The sequence below is a fragment of the Stenella coeruleoalba genome (assembly GCF_951394435.1).
Source record: "Stenella coeruleoalba genome assembly, chromosome: 3".
Taxonomy (NCBI): Eukaryota; Metazoa; Chordata; class Mammalia; order Artiodactyla; family Delphinidae; genus Stenella; species Stenella coeruleoalba.
Window position 1 is genome coordinate 130,218,885 of NC_137148.1, and position 20,176 is coordinate 130,239,060.

At 38.4% G+C, this 20,176-nt stretch overlaps 2 protein-coding genes across 5 annotated transcripts in view; one reads left to right on the top strand and one right to left on the bottom strand.

Annotated features, from left to right (window-relative positions):
* The window catches only part of CNOT8 (CCR4-NOT transcription complex subunit 8), a 55,354-nt gene extending 51,105 nt beyond the window's left edge, over nt 1-4,249 (top strand). The window contains exon 7 of the mRNA XM_079916246.1: nt 4,057-4,249. Coding sequence (XP_079772372.1) covers nt 4,057-4,146 — 90 coding nt within the window. The 3' untranslated portion in view covers nt 4,147-4,249. The remainder of the gene's footprint in view (nt 1-4,056) is intronic.
* The window catches only part of GEMIN5 (gem nuclear organelle associated protein 5), a 41,645-nt gene that overhangs the window by 17,472 nt on the left and 3,997 nt on the right, over nt 1-20,176 (bottom strand). For 2 of the 4 annotated variants that reach the window (XM_079916235.1, XM_079916234.1), the window contains exons 4-15: nt 19,088-19,239; nt 18,758-18,874; nt 16,981-17,113; nt 15,765-15,930; nt 14,682-14,894; nt 13,595-13,680; nt 9,776-9,858; nt 8,258-8,394; nt 6,938-7,011; nt 6,051-6,232; nt 1,895-2,034; nt 734-905 (exon numbers count right to left, since the gene is read on the bottom strand). In XM_079916235.1, the coding sequence (XP_079772361.1) occupies nt 734-905; nt 1,895-2,034; nt 6,051-6,232; nt 6,938-7,011; nt 8,258-8,394; nt 9,776-9,858; nt 13,595-13,680; nt 14,682-14,894; nt 15,765-15,930; nt 16,981-17,113; nt 18,758-18,874; nt 19,088-19,239 (1,655 nt within the window). Of the gene's footprint in view, nt 1-733; nt 906-1,894; nt 2,035-6,050; nt 6,233-6,937; nt 7,012-8,257; nt 8,395-9,775; nt 9,859-13,594; nt 13,681-14,681; nt 14,895-15,764; nt 15,931-16,980; nt 17,114-18,757; nt 18,878-19,087; nt 19,240-20,176 lie in introns of all 4 variants that reach the window. The other 2 variants (XM_079916233.1, XM_079916232.1) reach the window with 1 other exon arrangement.

Below are 20,176 nucleotides of genomic sequence, written 5' to 3' on the forward strand. Positions count from 1 at the left end.
TTGAGACTCATCCATTTTGTTGTGTTTAAAAGTAGTTACTTTTTATTGCTGAGTAGAATTCCACTACAGGATATAGCATAGTTTATTTACCAGCTGAGGTACATTTGGGTTGTTGTTTCCGGTTTGTGGCAGTTATAGATAAAGCTATAAGCATTCTTTTATAGGTCTTTATATGGATGTATCATTTCATTTCTTCGGGTATATTTCTAGTCGTTTATATACTCTGTCTAGTTTTCTAGCTATTTCTGGTGAGTGGGCAAATCTGGTACCAGTTACTCTTTTATAGCCAGAAATGAAATTCTGTTAATTATTTCAAGTTCAGAATGTCCCAGATTTGGATAGCCAGCCCCTTCAAGCTGGCTTCTTTGTCCTTTTGATGATCTCTATTCTTTGAGCACTTCCTTCCTTTGTGGCATATGATGTTGCAGGCTCATCTTGTATTTTTCCTGTCCTAACCTGGAATTAGCCATTTCTCCAGAAGCCCTGGTCAGTCCCTTTTAATGGAGAATGATATTTAGAAAACAAGATCTGGGTGCTAGGTATACTTGTTACTATTTGGGTATTGTCCTCAGGCCCCTCATGGCTGCTATCCTTGCTTGGGCTTCCAACCCTACCATCCTGTTGCTGCCGCCCTGCATGAATGTCTTCCTTGCTTGACTCCAGTCAACTCACTTACTGAGGAAAGGAGAAAGGGAATTAGGCAAGCCTTTATGGGCTCCAGGGTTTGACTGACCTTGAGGAGGTCGGGAATGTTCTTGCATGGAAGTGAGCCATTTGTACACACAGAAGTCATCTGCCCCTGAGTAGATGCAGTCTGGATCCAACGGGGACCATGCGATGCAAAGCAGTCGACCTCGATGTCCTCGGAAATTGCATAGAGGCTCTTCCTGGAGAGTATCCCACACCTAGAACCAAAAGTCACACAAGAGAATAATTTCTCGTTATTCTATTGTTTTTTGGGGGGGTATAGATTTTAGAAAAAATCCGTGTACTCTTATTTCCTCTTGTGATTTGTACTTTTAGGAGTTCAGTTTCAGAAAGTGCTATTTCCTGTGGGAGATTTTTGTATTCTGGGATATAGAGGCATTCCCATGTGGATGATTTTGAGTAAGCTTTAACGGTGCCCTATGGATTTCACTGTCCTCAACCAGTATCGTATGTTATTTTTGGGCTGGGGATTCAGATACCATGAAGAGAATTCTAATTCAGAGCCCACACCTGCACATGTGATGGATGCTTAGGGTTCTAACTTCTCACAGGTGATTCTTCTGTCTGTGGGCAAATGATCAATTTCCTTGCTGTTTCTTGAATTACTCCAGTCTGCGCTGCACAAAGGGTAGCCCATCATGGCTCTCAGCTCTGTGCAGATAGCTCATTGACCACTCAATACTGAGACAGACATCCATCACAGATGATAGATCCTAAGGTCTCTTCTGGTTCTGATATCCGAAACTCACCCCATACCTCTGGTTTGGCACCTCATCTTTATTTTTGAGAACTTGGAGGTCTGAGTTACCAATTTATTATTAGAAATATTTTTTCATTACTTATAGTCACCATTCTGTGATAGAACAGAATGGGAGGAGTACTTTTCACATCAACTTTAGTCCATTAAACTGACAGTAGGTCAGAATGAAATCTTTAAAAACATCAGAATTTAGCTAGTTCCTGTTAATATTTCCCCTTTCATCTAAGTAAAATGCACCCCAAACTTAGCCTGCCAAGGGCCCAGATATGTTTAATAAACTAAAATGCCCTCTAGAGCTCAGAAAAATCCCTTTCTATAGAAGATAATGGTGAGGGAAGGAGTCTGTACAAAACTGGGGGAAAGGAGGAAAGAGTTTGAGTTAGAGTACACAGTGAAGAACCCACTGAATCAAGGACGCAATAGTACCTGAGCTGTACCATCATAGGAAGCAGATATCAGCCTTCCGTCATGATGTGGGCTCCATGCCAGACTGGTAATCTTGGCTGTGTGCCCTGAGAGGGTCCGGTAGGGCTCTGTAATGGTCACTGGAGATTCAGGATTGCTCTCTATAAGACAAGGGGATGATGTCATTTCTACCAGCAACAACTACAGAAAGACATAAAGGAGGGTATTAACATGGCAAGAGTCAAGATTTTGCCACGTGCTTTCTGTGTGATTTTCAATATTGTTTCTACGTGGGCAGTGTTGTTTAGTAGTTAAGTGCGTAGGCATATCCACAGTGCCTGGCACATGGGCTTACTGCAAGAAGTATTAGCTATCATTCTTTCTTTCTAAAAGCCATCAAAATGAAAATAATATATTTTGGATGTGATACCAAGAACATATCATGTATATGGCACTCTAGCTAAAAATGTGTGACCTGAATCTAGTCATGAGAAAATAGGAGACCAAACTAAATTGAGGGGACATCTACAAAATAACAGGCTGGCATTCTTCAAAAAAATCAACATGAGGGACTTTCCTGGTGGTCCCATGGTTAAGACTCCACACTTCCAATGCAGGGGGCATGGGTTCGATCCCTGGTTGGGGAACAAGGATCTCACAGGCTGCGTGGTGCGGTAAAAAAAAAAAGGCTGACACACTGTTCTAGATATAAAAGACAATATTGGATCAATTGACAACACTAGAATAAGCATGGCAGATCAAACTATTGTATTAAATTAATTGAAGTTTATAATGGAATTATGGTTATGTAAGGGAATAGCCTTATTCTTACAAAATACACAAATATTAAGGGATATGGGGCATGACACATGCAACACAAACAGTTTGGAAAAATACATACATACACACACAGAACAAATCAAATATGACAAAATATAAGTTGTTGAATCTGTGAAGGGTATATGGGAGTCCTTTGTACTATTCTTGCAACTTTCCTCTAAGTCTCAATTATTTAAATATAAGAAGGTAAAAATAAAATCAAATGGATTCTGGCCATTTTTTTCCTTTTTCTGTTATTCAGTAGATATGAAATAAAAAACAAACTAGGGTGACAGTATTACAGTAGAAAAAGATCTGCACTGCTCTTAAGTATTAAGTTAATGCTCTGCAATAAATGATGCTGAGAAAACTGGACAGCTACCTGTAAAAGAATGAAATTACAACATTTTCTCATACTGTATACAAAAATAAACTCAAAATGGATTAAAGACCTAAATGTAAGACCTGAAATCTTAGAACTCCTAGAAGAGAACTCTTCGACATAAATCATAGCAGTATTGTTTTTGGCTCAGTCTCCTAAGGCAAAAGGAACAAAAGCAAAAATAAATAAATGGAACCTAATTAAACTTAAAAGCTTTTGCACAGCAAAGGAAACCATGGACAAAACGAAAAGACAACCTACTGAATGGGAGAAAATATTTGCAAATGACTGATAAGGGATTATTTCCAAAATACCTAAACAGCTCATAGATCTCAGTGTCAAAAAAACAAACCACCCAATTAAAAAATGGGCAGAACACCTGAACAGACATCTTTCCAAAGAAGATATGGCCAACAGGCACATGGAAGGATGCTCAGCATCGCTAATTATCAGAGAAATGCAAATCAAAACCACAATCACATCATTTCAAACCTGTCAGAATGGCTATCATCAAAAAGAACACAAATAGGGACTTTCCTGGTGGCACAGTGGTTAAGAATCCGCCTGCCAATGCAGGGGACACGGGTTCGAGCCCTGCTCCGGGAAGATCCCACATGCCGCAGAGTGACTAAGGCTGTGTGCCACAACTACTGAGCCTGTGCTCTAGAGCCCGTGAGCCACAACTACTGAGCCCGTGTGCCACAACTACTGAAGCACACGCACCTAGAGCCTGTGCTCTGCAACAGAGAAGCCACTGCAATAAGAAGCCCATGCACCGCAACGAAGAGTAGCCCCTACTTGCTGCAACTAGAGAAAGCCTGTGTGCAGCAACGAAGACCCAATGCAGCCAAAGAAAAAAACAAAAAACACAAAACAAAACACAAACACAAATAACAAATGTTGGTGAGAATGTGGAAAAAAGAGAACTCTGGTACATTATTATTATTATTTTTTCTCTCTCTCTTTTTTTTTTTCCCTCTAGTACATTATTGGTGGGAATGTAACTGGTGCAGCCACTATGGAAAACAGTATGGAGGTGCCTCAGAAAACTAAAAATAGAAGTACTATATGACCCAGCAATTCCACTCCTGGGCATATATCCAAAAAAAATGAAAACACTAATTCTAAAAGATACATGTACTCCAATGTTCATAGCAACATTATTTACAACTGCCAAAATATGGAAGCAACCTAAATGTCCATCAACAGATGAATGGATAAAGATGTGGTATATATGTACAATGGAATATTACTCAGTCATAAGGAAGAAGGAAGTTCTGCTGTTTGCAACAAAAGAGACCTAGAGGGTATTATGCTAAGTGAAATAAGTCAGACTGAGAAAGACAAATACTGTATGTTTTCACTTATATGTGGAATCTAAAAAATAAAATGAATAAACGTAACAAAACAGAAACAGACTCGCAGATATAGAGAGCAAACTAGTGGTTATCAGTGGGGAGAGGGCAGAGGGGAGGGGCAAGATGGGAGTGTGGGATTAAGAGGTACAAAGCTGTATATAAAATAAATAAGCAATAAGGATATGTTGTATAGCACAGGGAAAGATAGCCATTATTTTATAATAACTTTATTATTTATTTATTATTATTATTATTTTTGCGCTACGTGGGCCTCTCACTGCTGTGGCCTCTCCCGTTGTGGAGCACAGGCTCCGGACGCGCAGGCTCAGTGGCCATGGCTCACGGGCCCAGCCGCTCTGCGGCATGTGGGATCTTCCTGGACCGGGGCACGAACCTGCGTCCCCTGCATCGGCAGGCGGACTCTCAACCACTGCGCCACCAGGGAAGCCCATATAATAACTTTAAATGGATATAATCTATAAAAATACTGAATCGCTATGTTGTCTACCTAAAACTAATACGATATTGTAAATCAACTATACTTCAGTTTAAAAAAATTAAGTTTATGTCCTTTGCCAAAGTAGATATTTAATTTGGAATCAGAGGACTAGGATAAGCTTTCTAACATATCATGCTTATTAGTTACAAACTGTCTGCTATTTATTATTAGCAAAATCTATGTACACTATTAGTTTTCCTATATTCCTTTTAACTTGAGAGAGTCACTGCTAGAATAAAAATTGTTTTGTTATTACAAATAAAGATTCTCAGGAAATCACTGGAAATTAGTTCTAGAGAAATTTAAAATGTCAACTTGAAATTTTCACTATGGTTGACAGCACATACTCTCCAGCACTTTGGAAACAGATTAGTGTCACATTATAATTTCTTCATATTAGAAAAAAAGTAACTACATCTCCTTCACATTAAAAGAACAGGCGCCTCTGACCACTTATTATGATTCTTCTGGGTGCTGAAGAAATTCAGAGAAGTTTAAGATTCATTAAGGAATACATCATATGAAAATATGAAAAAGATCAACGTGCCAGGCAGGGACTAGTAGTTACTAGAACACATGCAGACTCTGCAATTAGACAATTTGGGTTTGAGTCTAGGCTCTTATCATATACTAGCTGTGGGACTTACGGAAGTGAGCTAACCTCTGTGCACCTCAATTTAATCAGGAAAATGAAGATAACAAAACCTGCCTCCCAGGACTGTGAGAATTAGCTGCAGTCACACATGGAAACACTGAGGGAAGGGGATATAAACTGGCAGAATCTTTTTGGAGAGCGACAGTTTCACACAAGATGAAAAGTCATATCCCTACCCCTGGCCTGGAATAACTATAGCAATAACTATACTTTAGAAAATCTGGAGAAAACATGCCGCAAACTAATAACACTGGTTTTTACTGAGGGATGGGATTAGGGAATTTTGTCATGTTTGAAACTTTTGTTGTATTTTAAATAAGGTGAATATACTACTTTTGAAAGCAGAAAAATTATAAAAATAGTATTTACTTTAATACCGAAAAGAAAGGAAAAAGGCACAGAAATTGGAACAAGAAGTAGTGGAACACATATACCACCCCAATATGGAAAGAAACCAAAGTTACCTATGACGGTCTGTAGGTTGTGCACATAAATGACTGCATTGTTGGACCCAGAGGCCATCAGATAGCTCAGCTCTGGCTGGCTGCCATACTCATGATGCCAGCTAATAGTATTCACAAGCTTGTGATGCTGCTGGATGGTGCAGATCAGTTTCAAGTTAGGAACCTTGAATATTTCTATTGATCTGGAATAAGAAACACACCAAGACAAGAAAGATGGATGCTCAAATTACAGTCCAATGCAAACAGGTATCTCCCTCATCCCATCAGTCAAAGAAAGGTGAAATGGAATAGGATAACCCTATATAAACTGCAGAGGTTACTCTCTCACAAAGAACCAGACACAAAAAGTAGTCTTTCAAACAGTTTTCACAAATCTCAACAATCTCTGGAAAGTTGTGTTTATCAGGCTCTTATAATAAATGGTGCAAGGGAGAAGCTAAAAGAAGAATTAATAAACAAATGGCTGAAATAGGACTATGTTACTATGATCAACATTGGAAAGGGGAAAAAAAAAAACCCCCAAAAAACAAAAACAAAAGAAAAAGATGTTGCAAAGGGCATGGTGAGGCCTAAAAAGCATTTCTGCCTAGGTTTACTATAAAAAAAATGAAGGGAGATTTAGGCAGTTTAATTCTGGAGATGAGGATTCTGTGAAGCACACAACAGCCAAAACACAGAGTAGTGCTGAGTACTCTTTGGGCTGAAAATATTTAACTTATTTTGCAGTTCTCAAAGATGCAGAGAGCTGAGTCATTTAAGGATATCAAGGATAAGTCAGAACATCAAATACAACTAGGTTTTCCCAACTAACATTACAGATGGCATTAGCTTGTGATCAAATATATGCGCAATTACAAAGTTTTTTTTATAAAGAAACAAACACATACCCATCTTCATTGCCAAGAGCCATGATTTTGCCATCTGCTTTCCAGCTGATCTCTGTGTGTACAGGCAATTTGTACTAGAAAGCAAAACAAACCAATCTTGACTGAAAACATTGTTCTTCTTACAAATCAGTGATGACAGTGTGGGGAAAAAAAAGAAAATCCCTAGTTTAAAAATGTTCTAATTGTACAACAGCCATTCTTATAAATAATCTACATAATTCGCCAAAGAGGTACTAAGAGCAACTGTTTGAAATACGATTTCTTAAATGGGATAAAGAAGAGGCCAGTAAATATTACATGTCTGCAGTGTCTAACCTTGTGAAATGAACTTAATTAAAATGATTTTTATCCCACAATAAGACATGAAACATATCCATTGGCTTTGATAACATGGGGGTCGTCGCCTTTTTAATAGAAGTCATACACACTACGCTTTTTTCTTCCTATCTCTTCTGTTTCTTTTCCAGAATCTTTTTTTTTTCCTAACTTTTTTTGGTGTTCCCCAAAGCTGCCTGGGCCCTCTTCTTTTCTTACTTGTCTCTTTAGATCACCTCATACATACCTGCAGCTTCTTTAGCTACCATTCATGTGAAGAGACTCCAAATTTCTATTTCCAGCCCAAACTCCTTATATGAGCCTCTGATCCATACATTTAACTGTCACAAAACTAAAAGTTTGTTAAGAATAGGAATTCTGTCTCTTTTATTCATTGTTGAATGTTAATGTTCAGATGACATTTAAGACATGAAGGAATACAGTCAACAAAAATAATTCAATTTATGATTAAATATTATTTTTATGCTAGCCATACAAAATAATGAGCAACAGTAAAAAATGCTCATTTGAAAGAGTAAGGAAATCTCAACATTTACGGTTTCATTTAAAAAGACAGTTCTGGCATACAGATACACTGATAGGATGGTAAAGAAAATGTGGCTAAATGTGGAAATCTCAGTCAAGGATATAAGGAAATTATTTGTATTATTTTTGCAACTTTTGTATAAATCTGTAATTATTTCACTAAAAAAATTAAAAACAAAATGACAATTCTGTCTTGAGCAAAATACCTTATATCTGCACTTGAATACCATATTAAAAAATTATTTTTACGAACACCTCACTCTGGAGAAAGTGGCTGGCGTGAAAAGGCTGCTTTATATTCAAGATCAGAAAGTTTATAATAAATCACCATTGCAATTGAGAGACGCTTGAAATCTGCCTGAGCATAATGGATACCTCTCATAATGGCATTTATCATGCAAGATGAGAAGCCAAGAAGATGGAGAGATCATGAGAAGACTTTAGACCACAAGAACTCACTTTGATTGAATTGGTGTCCCTGATGAGTTTGTTGATGTCAAAGGCCTCTCCACTAAGCTTCCAGGGGTTGTGTTGTAAGACAATCCCTTCCCCTCCACAGCTGTATAAAGTGAGGGAAGGTCTGTCCCCTTCTCCTCCTATATGAGATAAGGAAAGAAAGCGTATCCGTTTTGTACTTCACCAGCTTAACTATTTGTTGCTGTAGTATGACCATATCATACTATGAGATGTTTTAAAAGAATTACATTAATTTATTGGAATAAAGTCACTGTTCTTTGCATCTGAACACAGTTGTTGGGGGCAGAAATAAACGGTATATTAATTCTACATTAATATTTATAATACAACATATTTGCTTTAAACATTCTTCTGCCACTCAAAATAGTAGAGGTGCCAAAGCTGGGATCAGAAAACATGTTTTCAAAGTTTTGGGGAATTTACCTTCTCTTACCGACAAGTACTCTTTGGGCATTTAAATATATGGAGCTGCAGGACTTGCTATGACTAACTGTAAGAAGCTGTACTCAAAGCAATGATTTCTTTGGTGTTACAGCAATCATCCTGTTGATTTTTAAGAAGCAAACAGTGGTTCTGGTGGGTTTCTGTAAGGGCAAGTTTTATTTTCACCACTGCTAGAACTATGCTTGGCACAAGTCGAGGATCAACATTTGTTGAATGAATGAATGAATGAATGAATGAACGAACTACCACTGCAGTGCTGCTTGAGTTCTGATGATTTACACTGTAAACGTTTACATTATTATGGAAATTTACAGATGTTCCATTATATATGGTGAAGAAAAGATTACCAAAGACTTTTGCTGAACACATTCATTTTTAAAATTCTGCAAGACCTACCACTGTAGGCATACGAAAGAGAAATATAAGGCTGAGGGGTTAGAAAAGGAAAAGGGTCAGAATACATCAAAGGCAACAAGAGATCATTTGAGAAATTCTAAGTTTGCTCTAACTGTAGGTGAAAACAGATGATCATTAACATTACAATTCTTTTTTTTAAATTTATTTTTTTAATAAATTGCTTATCTTTATTTATTTATTTTTTTGGCCACACTGCATGGCCTGTGGTATCTTAGTTCTCGGACCAGGGATTTAACCTGGGCCTTTGGCAGTAAGAGCACAGAGTCCTAACCACTGGACTGCCAGGGAATTCCCAACATTATCATTCTGATAAAATTAAAAGGTGATAGCAAATTTTAGTGAAAATCGTTAGATTAGGTATCAGGACCAAGCATGAGATAACTATATTCACAATGAAAAAATTCAGCTCAAAGAGATCAAATATGCTTTAGTTTGGAGTTTGGAGAGGCTCATTCTGGGTGAATGCTTTCTAATTTATCACCTGTTACAACTGCCCTCATGGACCCCTGGGAACATAGCAGCTTGCTTAAGTAACCACTGCATTAGAATATTTATGACTCTTTCCAGGTTGCACATCCTAGGATTAAGTTGAAAGAAAGAGAATACTCTCACGTTTGTTACAGAATGACTCACACTTACCGGGTGCCATGGAGGGTACCGGTGGCCCCCAGGCTAATGAGTATACAGTCTTCTTGTGATATGTGCTAGAAATCTGTGGAGGCCTGGGGGGAAGGGGGATTACAAACAGAAAGACTTAAAACAAAAAGATATAGTGGAAAACAGACCATCTTTTTCAAAAAGTTACCTGTTATATAAACTTAGTTGCTGATATTAAAGAAAAATAATTTAACAGTACCCTTCTCCAAATAACTGACTGTAAACAAGCAAACACTTAAATAATATACCATGTAATGATAGCTACTAACAAAATAATTAAGTCCCGAACATACTTCACCCAGTAAAAGAATGCTATTAACCTCCCCAACTGGCCAGCTTGGGATCAATCTCCCCATCTCTGTCAAATATTCTAATATTACTGTAGTTATATACCAGCGTAAAGGCTATCACAACTAGAGAAAAACAGGACAAGACAGAAAATGCAAACTGTTAAGCCCAGAACTAAGGTTACTGCTAAGCATATATTATCACCATGCAGATGTATCCACCTTATATTCAAGTAAAAGACTGGAAGTCATTTTTGGCTTACCCTGTCGTTAACATCACATTCTTTTTTTTTTTTTTTTTTGCGGTACGCGGGCCTCTCACTGTTGTGGCCTCTCCCATTGTGGAGCACAGGCTCCGGACGTGCAGGCTCAGTGGCCATGGCTCACGGGCCTAGCCGCTCCGCGGCATGTGGGATCTTCCCGGACTGGGGCAGGAACCCGTGTCCCCTGCATCGGCAGGCGGACTCCCAACCACTGCACCACCAGGGAAGCCCTATTTTACAGTTTTTAAAGGTTACTTTCCATTTAATTATTACAAAATACTGGCGCTATTCCCCATGTTGTACAGTACATCCTTGAGCCTCTCTTACACCCAATAGTTTGTACCTCCCACTCCCCCACCCCTATAGTCCACCCCACCCCAACCACTAGTTTGTTCTCTGTATCTGTGAGTCTGCTTCTTTTTTGTTATATTCACTAGTTTGTTGTATTTTTTAGATTCCACATATAAGTGATAGCATACAGTATTTGTCTTTCTCTGTCTGACTTATTTCACTTCACATAATACCCTCCACATCCATCCAAGTTGCTTCAAATGGCAAAATTTCATTATTTTTTATGGCTGAGTAGTTATTCCATTGTGTATGTGTGTGTGTATATACACACAACTTTTTTGTCCTTTCATCTGTTGATAGACACTTAGGTTGCTTCCATATCTAGGCAGTTGTAAATAATGCTGCTATGAACACTGGGGTGCATGTATCTTTTCGAATTAGTGTTTTTGTTTTTTTTGGATATATACCCAGGAGTGGAATTGCTGGATCATATGGTAGTTCTTTTTGAGTTTTTGATTTTTTTTTTTTTAAAGAAACGTTGCTCTTCAGGGTATTTTTGAAGGTTGCTGTGGTGATTAATAATATGTGATGTGTCAGGACAGAGCAGTGCGGTTATTACCTTTAACATATACTGTATTCTTTGTATAATTTTAGAATTCCAGGATTCTAGAACCTATGACTGAACTAACTTAGCTGTTGACTTCTTTATTTCCATGTATCTGACACATTTACCATTATCACTCTAGACAATGAACCAATTTTTCTTTGGCTGAAAGAAGTAGAATAAGCATTTCTGGCTGAATACTAACAATGTACCTACAGCAACATCCTTCCTCCTACTACATACCTTTGCTGGTATCAGTTTGGATATTCAGCTTATAATAACCAAACGATAGTAATTTACCAGAATTAGTCAGCAGTTTTGTGATGACACAAACCTATTTAAATTGATATATAGTTTTATTTTATTAAATACTTCTTTGAAATAGTGTAGCCTTTTAAAAAAAAGCTAGATATGAAGAAAAATAGTTAATGCGTATTCAGTTATACATAAGTACCTAAAAAACTGGCATATAAAAAGGTTAGCTGCACAGTATAATGAATGATTCTCACTTAGATGCAAATGATCTTTAGGCAAACTTTTTCTGTAAAGGGCCAGATAGTCAGTGCTTCAGGCTTCGTGAAGCATGCAATTTCTGTCACAACTCGTTTATTCTGCTGTGGTAGCATGAAAGCAGCCTCAGACAAGAGGTAAAAAAAAATGAGTGTGGGGCTTCCCAGGTGACGCAGTGGTTAAGAATCCTCCTGCCAAGGCAGGGGGCACGGGTTTCAGCCCTGGTCCAGGAAGATCCCACATGCCGCGGAGCAACTAAGCCTGTGCGCCACAACTACTGAGCCTGCACTCTAGAGCCCGCGAGCCACAACTACTGAGTCCGTGTGCCACAACTACTGAAGCCTGCATGCCTAGAGCTCGTGCTCCGCAACAAGAGAAGCCACCACAATGAGAAGCCCGCGCACCGCAATGAAGAGTAGCCCCCACTCACTGCAACTAGAGAAAGCCCATGCACAGCAACAAAGACCCAATGCGGCCAAAAAAAAAAAGAAAGCATGGCTGGGCTCTAATGAAACTTTACTTATGGACAGAGAAATCTGAATTTTATTTACTTTTCATACATTGTGAAATATTCTTTTGATTCTTTTTCATTTATTTCAAAAGATAAAACTATTCTTAACTCATGGGCCATAATTCTCTAATCCCTGGCCTAGAACAGTGCTGTCCAATAAAGTAGCCCTTAGCCAAATATGGCCCTTGGGCACTGGAAGTGTGGCTCATGCAACTAACAACTCAATTTCTAATTTTATTTATTTTTAATTACTTTAACTATAAATAGTCACACATGGCCAGTGGCTACCAAACTGAACAGTGCAGGTCTGGAATCTAATCAAGCATCTAGAATAGCTGTGCCCAGTAGATTTATACTGTGAGCCACATCTGCAACTCAAAGCTTTCTAGTAGCCAAGTTAACAGAAGTAAAAGAAACAAGTGAAATTCAATTTTAAGAATGTATTTTATTTAGCTCAGTATATAAAAAGTATTATCTTTTAAAATATAGTGAAAATAAATAATTACTGAGGCATTTTACATTCTTTTCTGGGGACTAAGCCTTTGAACTCTCGAGTATGTTTTACACTCAGCACATCTCAGTAGCCACCTGTGACTAAAGACTACTGTAATGGACAGTGCAGCTCTAGACAGTTTATAGGAAATACAGGGAATACAAGGAATATAGGAAACACAGGGAATAGTGAAATGAGTTACAAGTCACCACAAAGAATTAAGAAGTCCAAAATGCAGAATATGCTACAAAACAACTTATCTGGAATCTTCAAATTGAAAAGGCAATGTTATGGAAAGAAGTGGGGGATTATTCTAGAATAAGAGACTAAAGAGACATAACAAAATACAATGTGTGATCCCTGACTGAAAAAAGTTTGAAAAAAAAAACACTCAGGAAAACATTTTTGGCTCAAATGAGGAAATTTGTATATGCACTGGATATTAGCTCATATTATGGATATTGTTAATTTTTGTTAAGTGTAGACAAATAAGGCAAGTATGGCAAAATGTTAACTGGTAAATCAAGATGGAAGGTACAGAGATGTTCTTTGTTCTCGGCTTTTAACATTCTTCGATGTCTGAAAACTTTTGTAAAAAAAATGTTGAGGGAAAACAAAAGCAAATGGTTTATTTCAGTGGTTCCCACAGGTCAGATGGGCTGAACCACCATCACCTGAAAAAAATTTTTTAAATAAAATTCTGAGTTCTAAGCCTAAACTCAGAGTCAGAATCTTAAAGATGCTTCCCAGGCCTATTATGATATACATCCAGGTTTATGAACTCAAAATTAACTCACTGACAATTTGGTCAATGGGCTAAATAGGAATCGTCTATTTCTTACTTGTTGGAGTAGGTGTCATACAATCCCACTTTTCCATCATCAGTTCCAAAAGCTAAGCAGCCTTCCTTGGTTGGGTGCCAGCAGAGCTACAAAAAAATGAGGAAAGGGGCAGTGTTAAGGGAATCCTTAGGTTATACTTCAAGTGTTCAGTTGGGAAACTTTCTTGTTCTTTCTGTCTTCTAATTTTAAAAGTAACAAATTCTCATTATTTAAAAGAGAGAAACAAAGAAGTATTAAAAACAAAGTAAAAGCCACCTGTAATCTCACCATCCAAACACCCCATTGCCAATTCTGTATCTTTCTAGACATTTTTTGTGGTTGAACTTTATATATAATTGAAAAAACAAAAATAGGTTCAAACATTTAAATGATGTGCATGATACATTGTTGAGTGGGGAATAAAAGATTCCAGAATAATTCAGAAAATATGATTCTATTCATCATTAACAAAGCTTGGAAAGATACATCACAAACTGTCAACAGTGGTTCTCTGGATGATGGAAGTGGGAGAATGGAGTCAAGGGTGGGGTAGGAAACATTTTTTGCTTCCTACACTTCTGTACTGTGGTTTTCGTTTTGAACCACAAACCTTTATTGCTTTTAGACTAAATAGCCACAACAAAGATATCACTTCGAAGAAAAACAAAAAAATTATACGTATTGTTTTGTAATCTGCATTCCATGTTTTGTAATTTGCATTTTTCATGAATCATTAACATTTTCCCACATCAAAGAAAGATCTACATTATCACTTTTAATAGTTTAATACTATTCCCCATGTGGTTACAATTTAATGTATCTCCTATGAATACACATCCAGGTTATTTCTAATTTCTTACTATTAGAAAACAGTGTGACTTGAACAAAACCTTAATTTTACAAACAAAGCCAAATTTCTGAATTAGGAGGTATGTAATGGGCTTGGTCAGAGAGAGTCCTTCTGCTGTTCCACTTTCAAATTGCATCGAAAATACCCTTGAAGAAGTCTGAATTCCCAACAGAGTTCATTTATATGAACAGGTATTCTCTAAAAGAGAATTAGTTATTTGAAAAAAGTTCGAGGCAAGCTCAGAGAAAGCTTCCTTACCGCTGTAACCTTGGACTTGACACCCTGCCAAAAAATTTTCACATCATAGTTGTTCTTTATGGAGAATGTATTCCATATACGGATCATGCCATCACCAGCGCCTATCGCCAAACAGCCTGTGTCTACAGGAGAGAAAGCCAGACTGTAGGCAAACCCACCAAGGGAAGGCAGGGTCCAGCAGCACTCCAGGGTGGCCATGTCCCAACATTTTACCTGAAAAGATGAAGGGTTAGGGTCTTTATAAAGAAGGTCAGAGAAACAGGGAAAACAATCAACACTTCAAATAGGATGGGCTCAGAATACATCAGGATAATGTAACTTAACTATTCCAGTAGGAATGAGAAAAAAATAATCAGTTATAAATTGTAGAGCTCAGAGGGATCTTAGAATACATTTATTCCCTAAGATGCCAAGTGAATAGAGAGCACAATAAACTAGAACCCAGGCTTCCTGTTTCCCAGAGTTCAGTGGCCTTTCCACTATACTGTATCACTGTATTACAGCATTGGTAATTTTCTCATTTGGCAGACTCAAAAAAAAAAAAGATACAGGTGCCTCAGGACAGTGGAAGAATCAGAGTCGTTATCTTCAAAAGCAAAATATTTTATCATAGCCAGTGGAAGAGGAGTGCTGAGTTTTTAATCGTCACTTGTTTAACAGTGACTTGGAAGAGAACGGTCTGTCAAACAAGCCTAGCTTATTGTAAAACAGAAAGGTGTCTCAAGTAAAGCCGATTGTGTCTTACAGAGACTGTGCCAAGAAGGGATGGCTCTGCTACCTGAACGACAGACGAGGGTATCTGAAAGCTAAGGCTTGATGATCTCGCACAGCCTTCCATGGACACATCTACTCTTCCTTGTCGTACCTGCTTTAGCAAAAAGGCATCTTGGTCGTTTCTCAGCTTTCCCCTACTTTTCTGCTGCTAATGTATTTAATGCCAATCAGTAACAGTAACTCTGAACCTGGAACGCGGGGGCAAGGTGAGGTGTGAGAAATAATGTACGGTTTGAAAAAGCCCCCTAATCCCACGCAAGTCCTCAATCACTGCTGTACAGTGCTGAATGCAAAATAAGCTGTTCTTACATCTCTGTCCATTGATGTGGAAAGCAGCAGCTGTTTGTCATCTTCAGTTTGTAGAGGACATAAATTAAACACAATTCTTGAATGATTCTGCCCTTCTGATGAAGCACTAAAGAGGGTATATTTCCGTCTCCAAGACTGAGTGAGATCCCATAGTAGCAGTTCGCCTCTGTGAAGGAAAAACAAGTATTAGTTCTCTTTCATGAGCAATCTGAAAACAAGTGATTTTGGGCCAGAGAGTGTGGGCCCTCAGCTGCAAAATAATTTGTTCATTGTTCCTTTAAGGAGATAAAAATTACATATTCTGAAATAGGCACAAAATAATCTCTGGAAAAACACACACAAAAACAAAAAAAAGTCACTGCCTATGGGGAGGGGAACCAAGTAGTGAAGACAGAGGTGGAGAGGGAGCTTTGGAGTTCCCTGGTGGTCTAGTCATTAGGACTTGGTGCTTTCACTGCGGCGGCCCAGGTTCAGTCCCTGGTTGGGAAACTGAGATCCCGCAAGCTGTGTGGTGTGGCCGAAATATTAAAAAAAAAAGGGAGCTTTACTATATCCTTTCATTCTTTGTGAATCATACAGTTGTACTGGACTACCTTTTGAACAGATTTTCCTGAAAGCTTTAATTATAAAATGCCACCACAATTTGCAGAGCCACAAAGGCTTTAAGACATAGTATGTCTTTTTTGGAGCAGTGGGGATAGTTGGGATGTGACTAACACTTTGGGGTATTTCTATATGCTTTGCCTGTATTACCTCATTTAAAAGCAGGGAACTTGTCTGTTAAATTCACTTATCATCTCAAGCAACTAGAAGCTGGTGCTCAATAAATTTTGCTTAATGAATGGCCATAATCATCCTAAGAGAGAGGAAACACTTATATCCTCCCCTTTTTTCACGTGAAGTCACTGAAGCTCAGAAAAGTGAAGGGTCTTGCTTATGAACAGCCGGTAAGCAACAGATTGATTCTGAAATTCAGTTCCGCCTGACTTCAGAGTCCACACTTAACCACCAGGCCGTACTTATTTGATCTTTTCACAACTCTTATTAGACAGCACAGGTATTAGTTCCATGACTTTTCCATTACAAATGGCCCATTATAATATAAACCTTAGTCACTGCTTTCTCCATCTTCTGTGTCTAGAAAGAAAGGCCTAGGAATTCCTGAGGCTAGAGTGAAGAACAAAATATGTCAGAGAGCATGACCAAAAAGACTTACCCAAAACAGCTGGATACCAGCTGTGTTGGCTGACCCTTGGGCCAATGGAGTGTCAACCAAAGGCGCTCTTTAACAGTTGGGTCTATACCCCCTCCTCTTCTCTTCAGAAAGGGCAATTTCAAAGTCGTCACCACTGCAGATTAAAAGAAGGTCCATGGACAGTCAAGACAATGAAAGTACATGCATGAAGCCACCAGCAGTTCACAACACAGTTCATGTTTAAAAGTTTGTTAGTTTGGTTGCTTAGAATTCAGACCTCATTTTCTCATGGAAATTTACGCATATAGTGGTTAATACTAGTCTAACACATTTTGGTCAAACAAGCTCTTACAGGCTGTCTCTTATCATTAAGAATATGGTGTGGGGCTTCCCTGGTGGTGCAGTGGTTGAGAGTTCGCCTGCCAATGCAGGGGACGCGGGTTCGTGCCCCGGTCTGGGAAGATCCCACATGCCGCGGAGCGGCTGGGCCCGTGAGCCATGGCCGCTAAGCCTGCGTGTCCGGAGCCTGTGCTCCGCAACGGGAGAGGCGGCAACAGTGAGAGGCCCACGTACTGAAAAAAAAAAAAAAAAAAGAATATGATGTATCTGGGAAAATGAGGTTCCAACTGGGATTGAGAACCCAGGTGGTAACACAACCCAAGATTCTTCAAAGTTGGAAGGACAGAGAGTAGGACTCCATCTTCTAGCTGGCAAGAAATCCAACAACGGGGACAAATTTGGCAGTTGCGGTGGTAAGTTCTCCACTCCTGACATGCTACTGACCAGATGTTCTTAGTCCCTACTGTGTATGAGAACTACCACTTACGCTTCTAAAAATACATATGCCAGGGCTCTACGCCTAGAGATTCTGATTCAGCAGATCCGAGGTGGGGTGTAGGCACTTCCCGCTGATTCTGCGGTATGACCAGAATTGAATACCATTGTATTAGACATCTGTAAGTTCAGAGATTACCCTTTTGGAGGGATTCCTAGCCCAATGTTGTCCCTACTAGGGAGTATCAGCCAAAGTGTGTCCAAAAGCAGTCCACAAACCTTAAAAAATTCTGCTTTCCAAAATTATACTACTAGGTACCCCTGACTGAACCCTAACTATGTGCCAAGCACTGTGCTGCTTGCTTTACGTGTACTAATGCATTTGGATAAAGACGAAAAAACTTCCATGGTTTTACATAAATTGGAGAAAGAAGACTGCTGTAAAGAGAAAAGCTAGATTTTTACTGTAAAGGTAGAATTCGGTCTGCCTGGAGTTCCTCTCAATCTATTCAATATAAACTTAAGGTAAAAGTTCTGTTCGAAGAGAAGTTTGGGAAAGCTTATGACTGAGGGTCTCTGTGATTTGGGTAAAGTGAGCTTTCACATTTAAACAGGTACTTCTATATTAGGTATACATTATTAATTCTGCATTTGTGCATTAAAAGCTCTAGCTCTATTAAAAAAAAAAAAAAAAAAAAGCTCTAGCTCTAGAGATCTTTTCCATTCCTTCGATCCAGGCCTTGCCAAGTTCAGATATTCCCATTCTCATAATAAACATCTTGCCCTCCAGGCCAGACAGTGATCTTTCTGTGAATGCAATAGAAAACCTCATTGCCAACACCAAAGCCAGATGTTCAGAGTGCAGAGAGCTCCAGCCCAGGCTAAAACTTTCTGGATAGAAAAGTAAAGAACTGCTTTCTGACAGATGACACAACACTGAGGATAACAAGAAATAATAAGCTTCTACTTCTACTGGATTGATAATAGGTTATATCACAAAGGAAATGTTAAATGTCAGTCTTACCTCGGCCTCTAGAGCAGCTCCAGATACGAATGGTCTGATCTTTGCTTCCAGTGGCTAAGTAGCAGCCTTTTTTTACTGGAGTTTGTGCTATAACTTTCCCATTGGGGATTTCAAGTTCTTCTAGGGTAGAGATGGTAATTTTGTTTTTAATTTGCATTAAACATGCACTTATCAAAGAAAAATTAGTTTGCAAGGGTTCCTGAAACTTAGTTACTGTTTTCATAGATTTGATCTGTAAAATCTAGTTTTAAACATAATTCAAATTGTACTATTCTACCTAATTTGTTCTTTAGGTCTAAAGAGTACTGAACCCTCTTAAATCATCTCTACCTGAATTTTCCTCTTGATTTATGAATAAACAATCTTCACCAGGCAGGGGGCACCAGGCTATGGAATGGATCTCATCATCGTGGCCTCGAAGCCTGTGTATAACTTCTCCTTTCTTGCTGATGTCAATTATAACCACTATGCCATCCTTGTAGCTAAAAAACGAGAGTTAGAAATATTACTGAAAAATGAAGACAGACTGTCTTTCTAGGAAACATTTTGGCTTAGGAGTTATTGTGCATTTCTAAAAGTTAAGTGCATTTGGGGTGGGGGGAAGGAAAAAGAGCAAGAAATAATCTTGTTCTGTCCTTATTCCAAAGTACTTATTTCATGTTTTCCAGTTTTTAAAAAAACCCTCCCCCATGCCAAACTCCTGGCATTAAGTTATACTATACACATTGCCTGTCACGAAGCTCAAACAGTGGACCATGCCTGTGCCCAAGGGGAACTTACAGAAGAATAGTTCTGACAGGGGCCCAGCAATTTCCCTAATTGGAAATGAATTTGTCCTAATAAACGAAAAATATCTCCTTCCTTTTACAAATGATCTTACTTTTGTAACAAAAGCTGCAGAATTCTAACTTCTAGATCTGGATATTCCAAGGCTGTCATTTTTTGAATTAGGAAGAAACTTAGAAATTGTAATAGTTTTATTTTTTCTTTTTTAATGATGAAGTATTTCAGATACAAGAAATATCTACTCTCTAGCTTAAGAAAAAAAGTATTACCAATACAGTTGAAGTCCTCTGTACATCCCACCCCAATCAAACCTCTCTCCCTTTCTTCCCCAGAGGTAAACTGCTATTCCTAAATTTTGTGTTACATTAATCCTAGCCTTTCTTTGTATATATTCCTAAATAAGATACAGAATTACTTTGTACATTTAGAAACTTCATATAAATGGTATCATGTTGTCTGTTTTTCTGTAGCTTGCTTTTTTCACTCATTCTTTTTGTGAGTCATTCATGTTGACACATGTAACTCTAGTTCCTGGTCAGTCGTTTATACTATTGCATAGTACTCCACTCTATGAATATACCACAAGTTTAGTTACTCATTTTCCTTTTGAAGGGCTTCCATTTTTTTTCTACC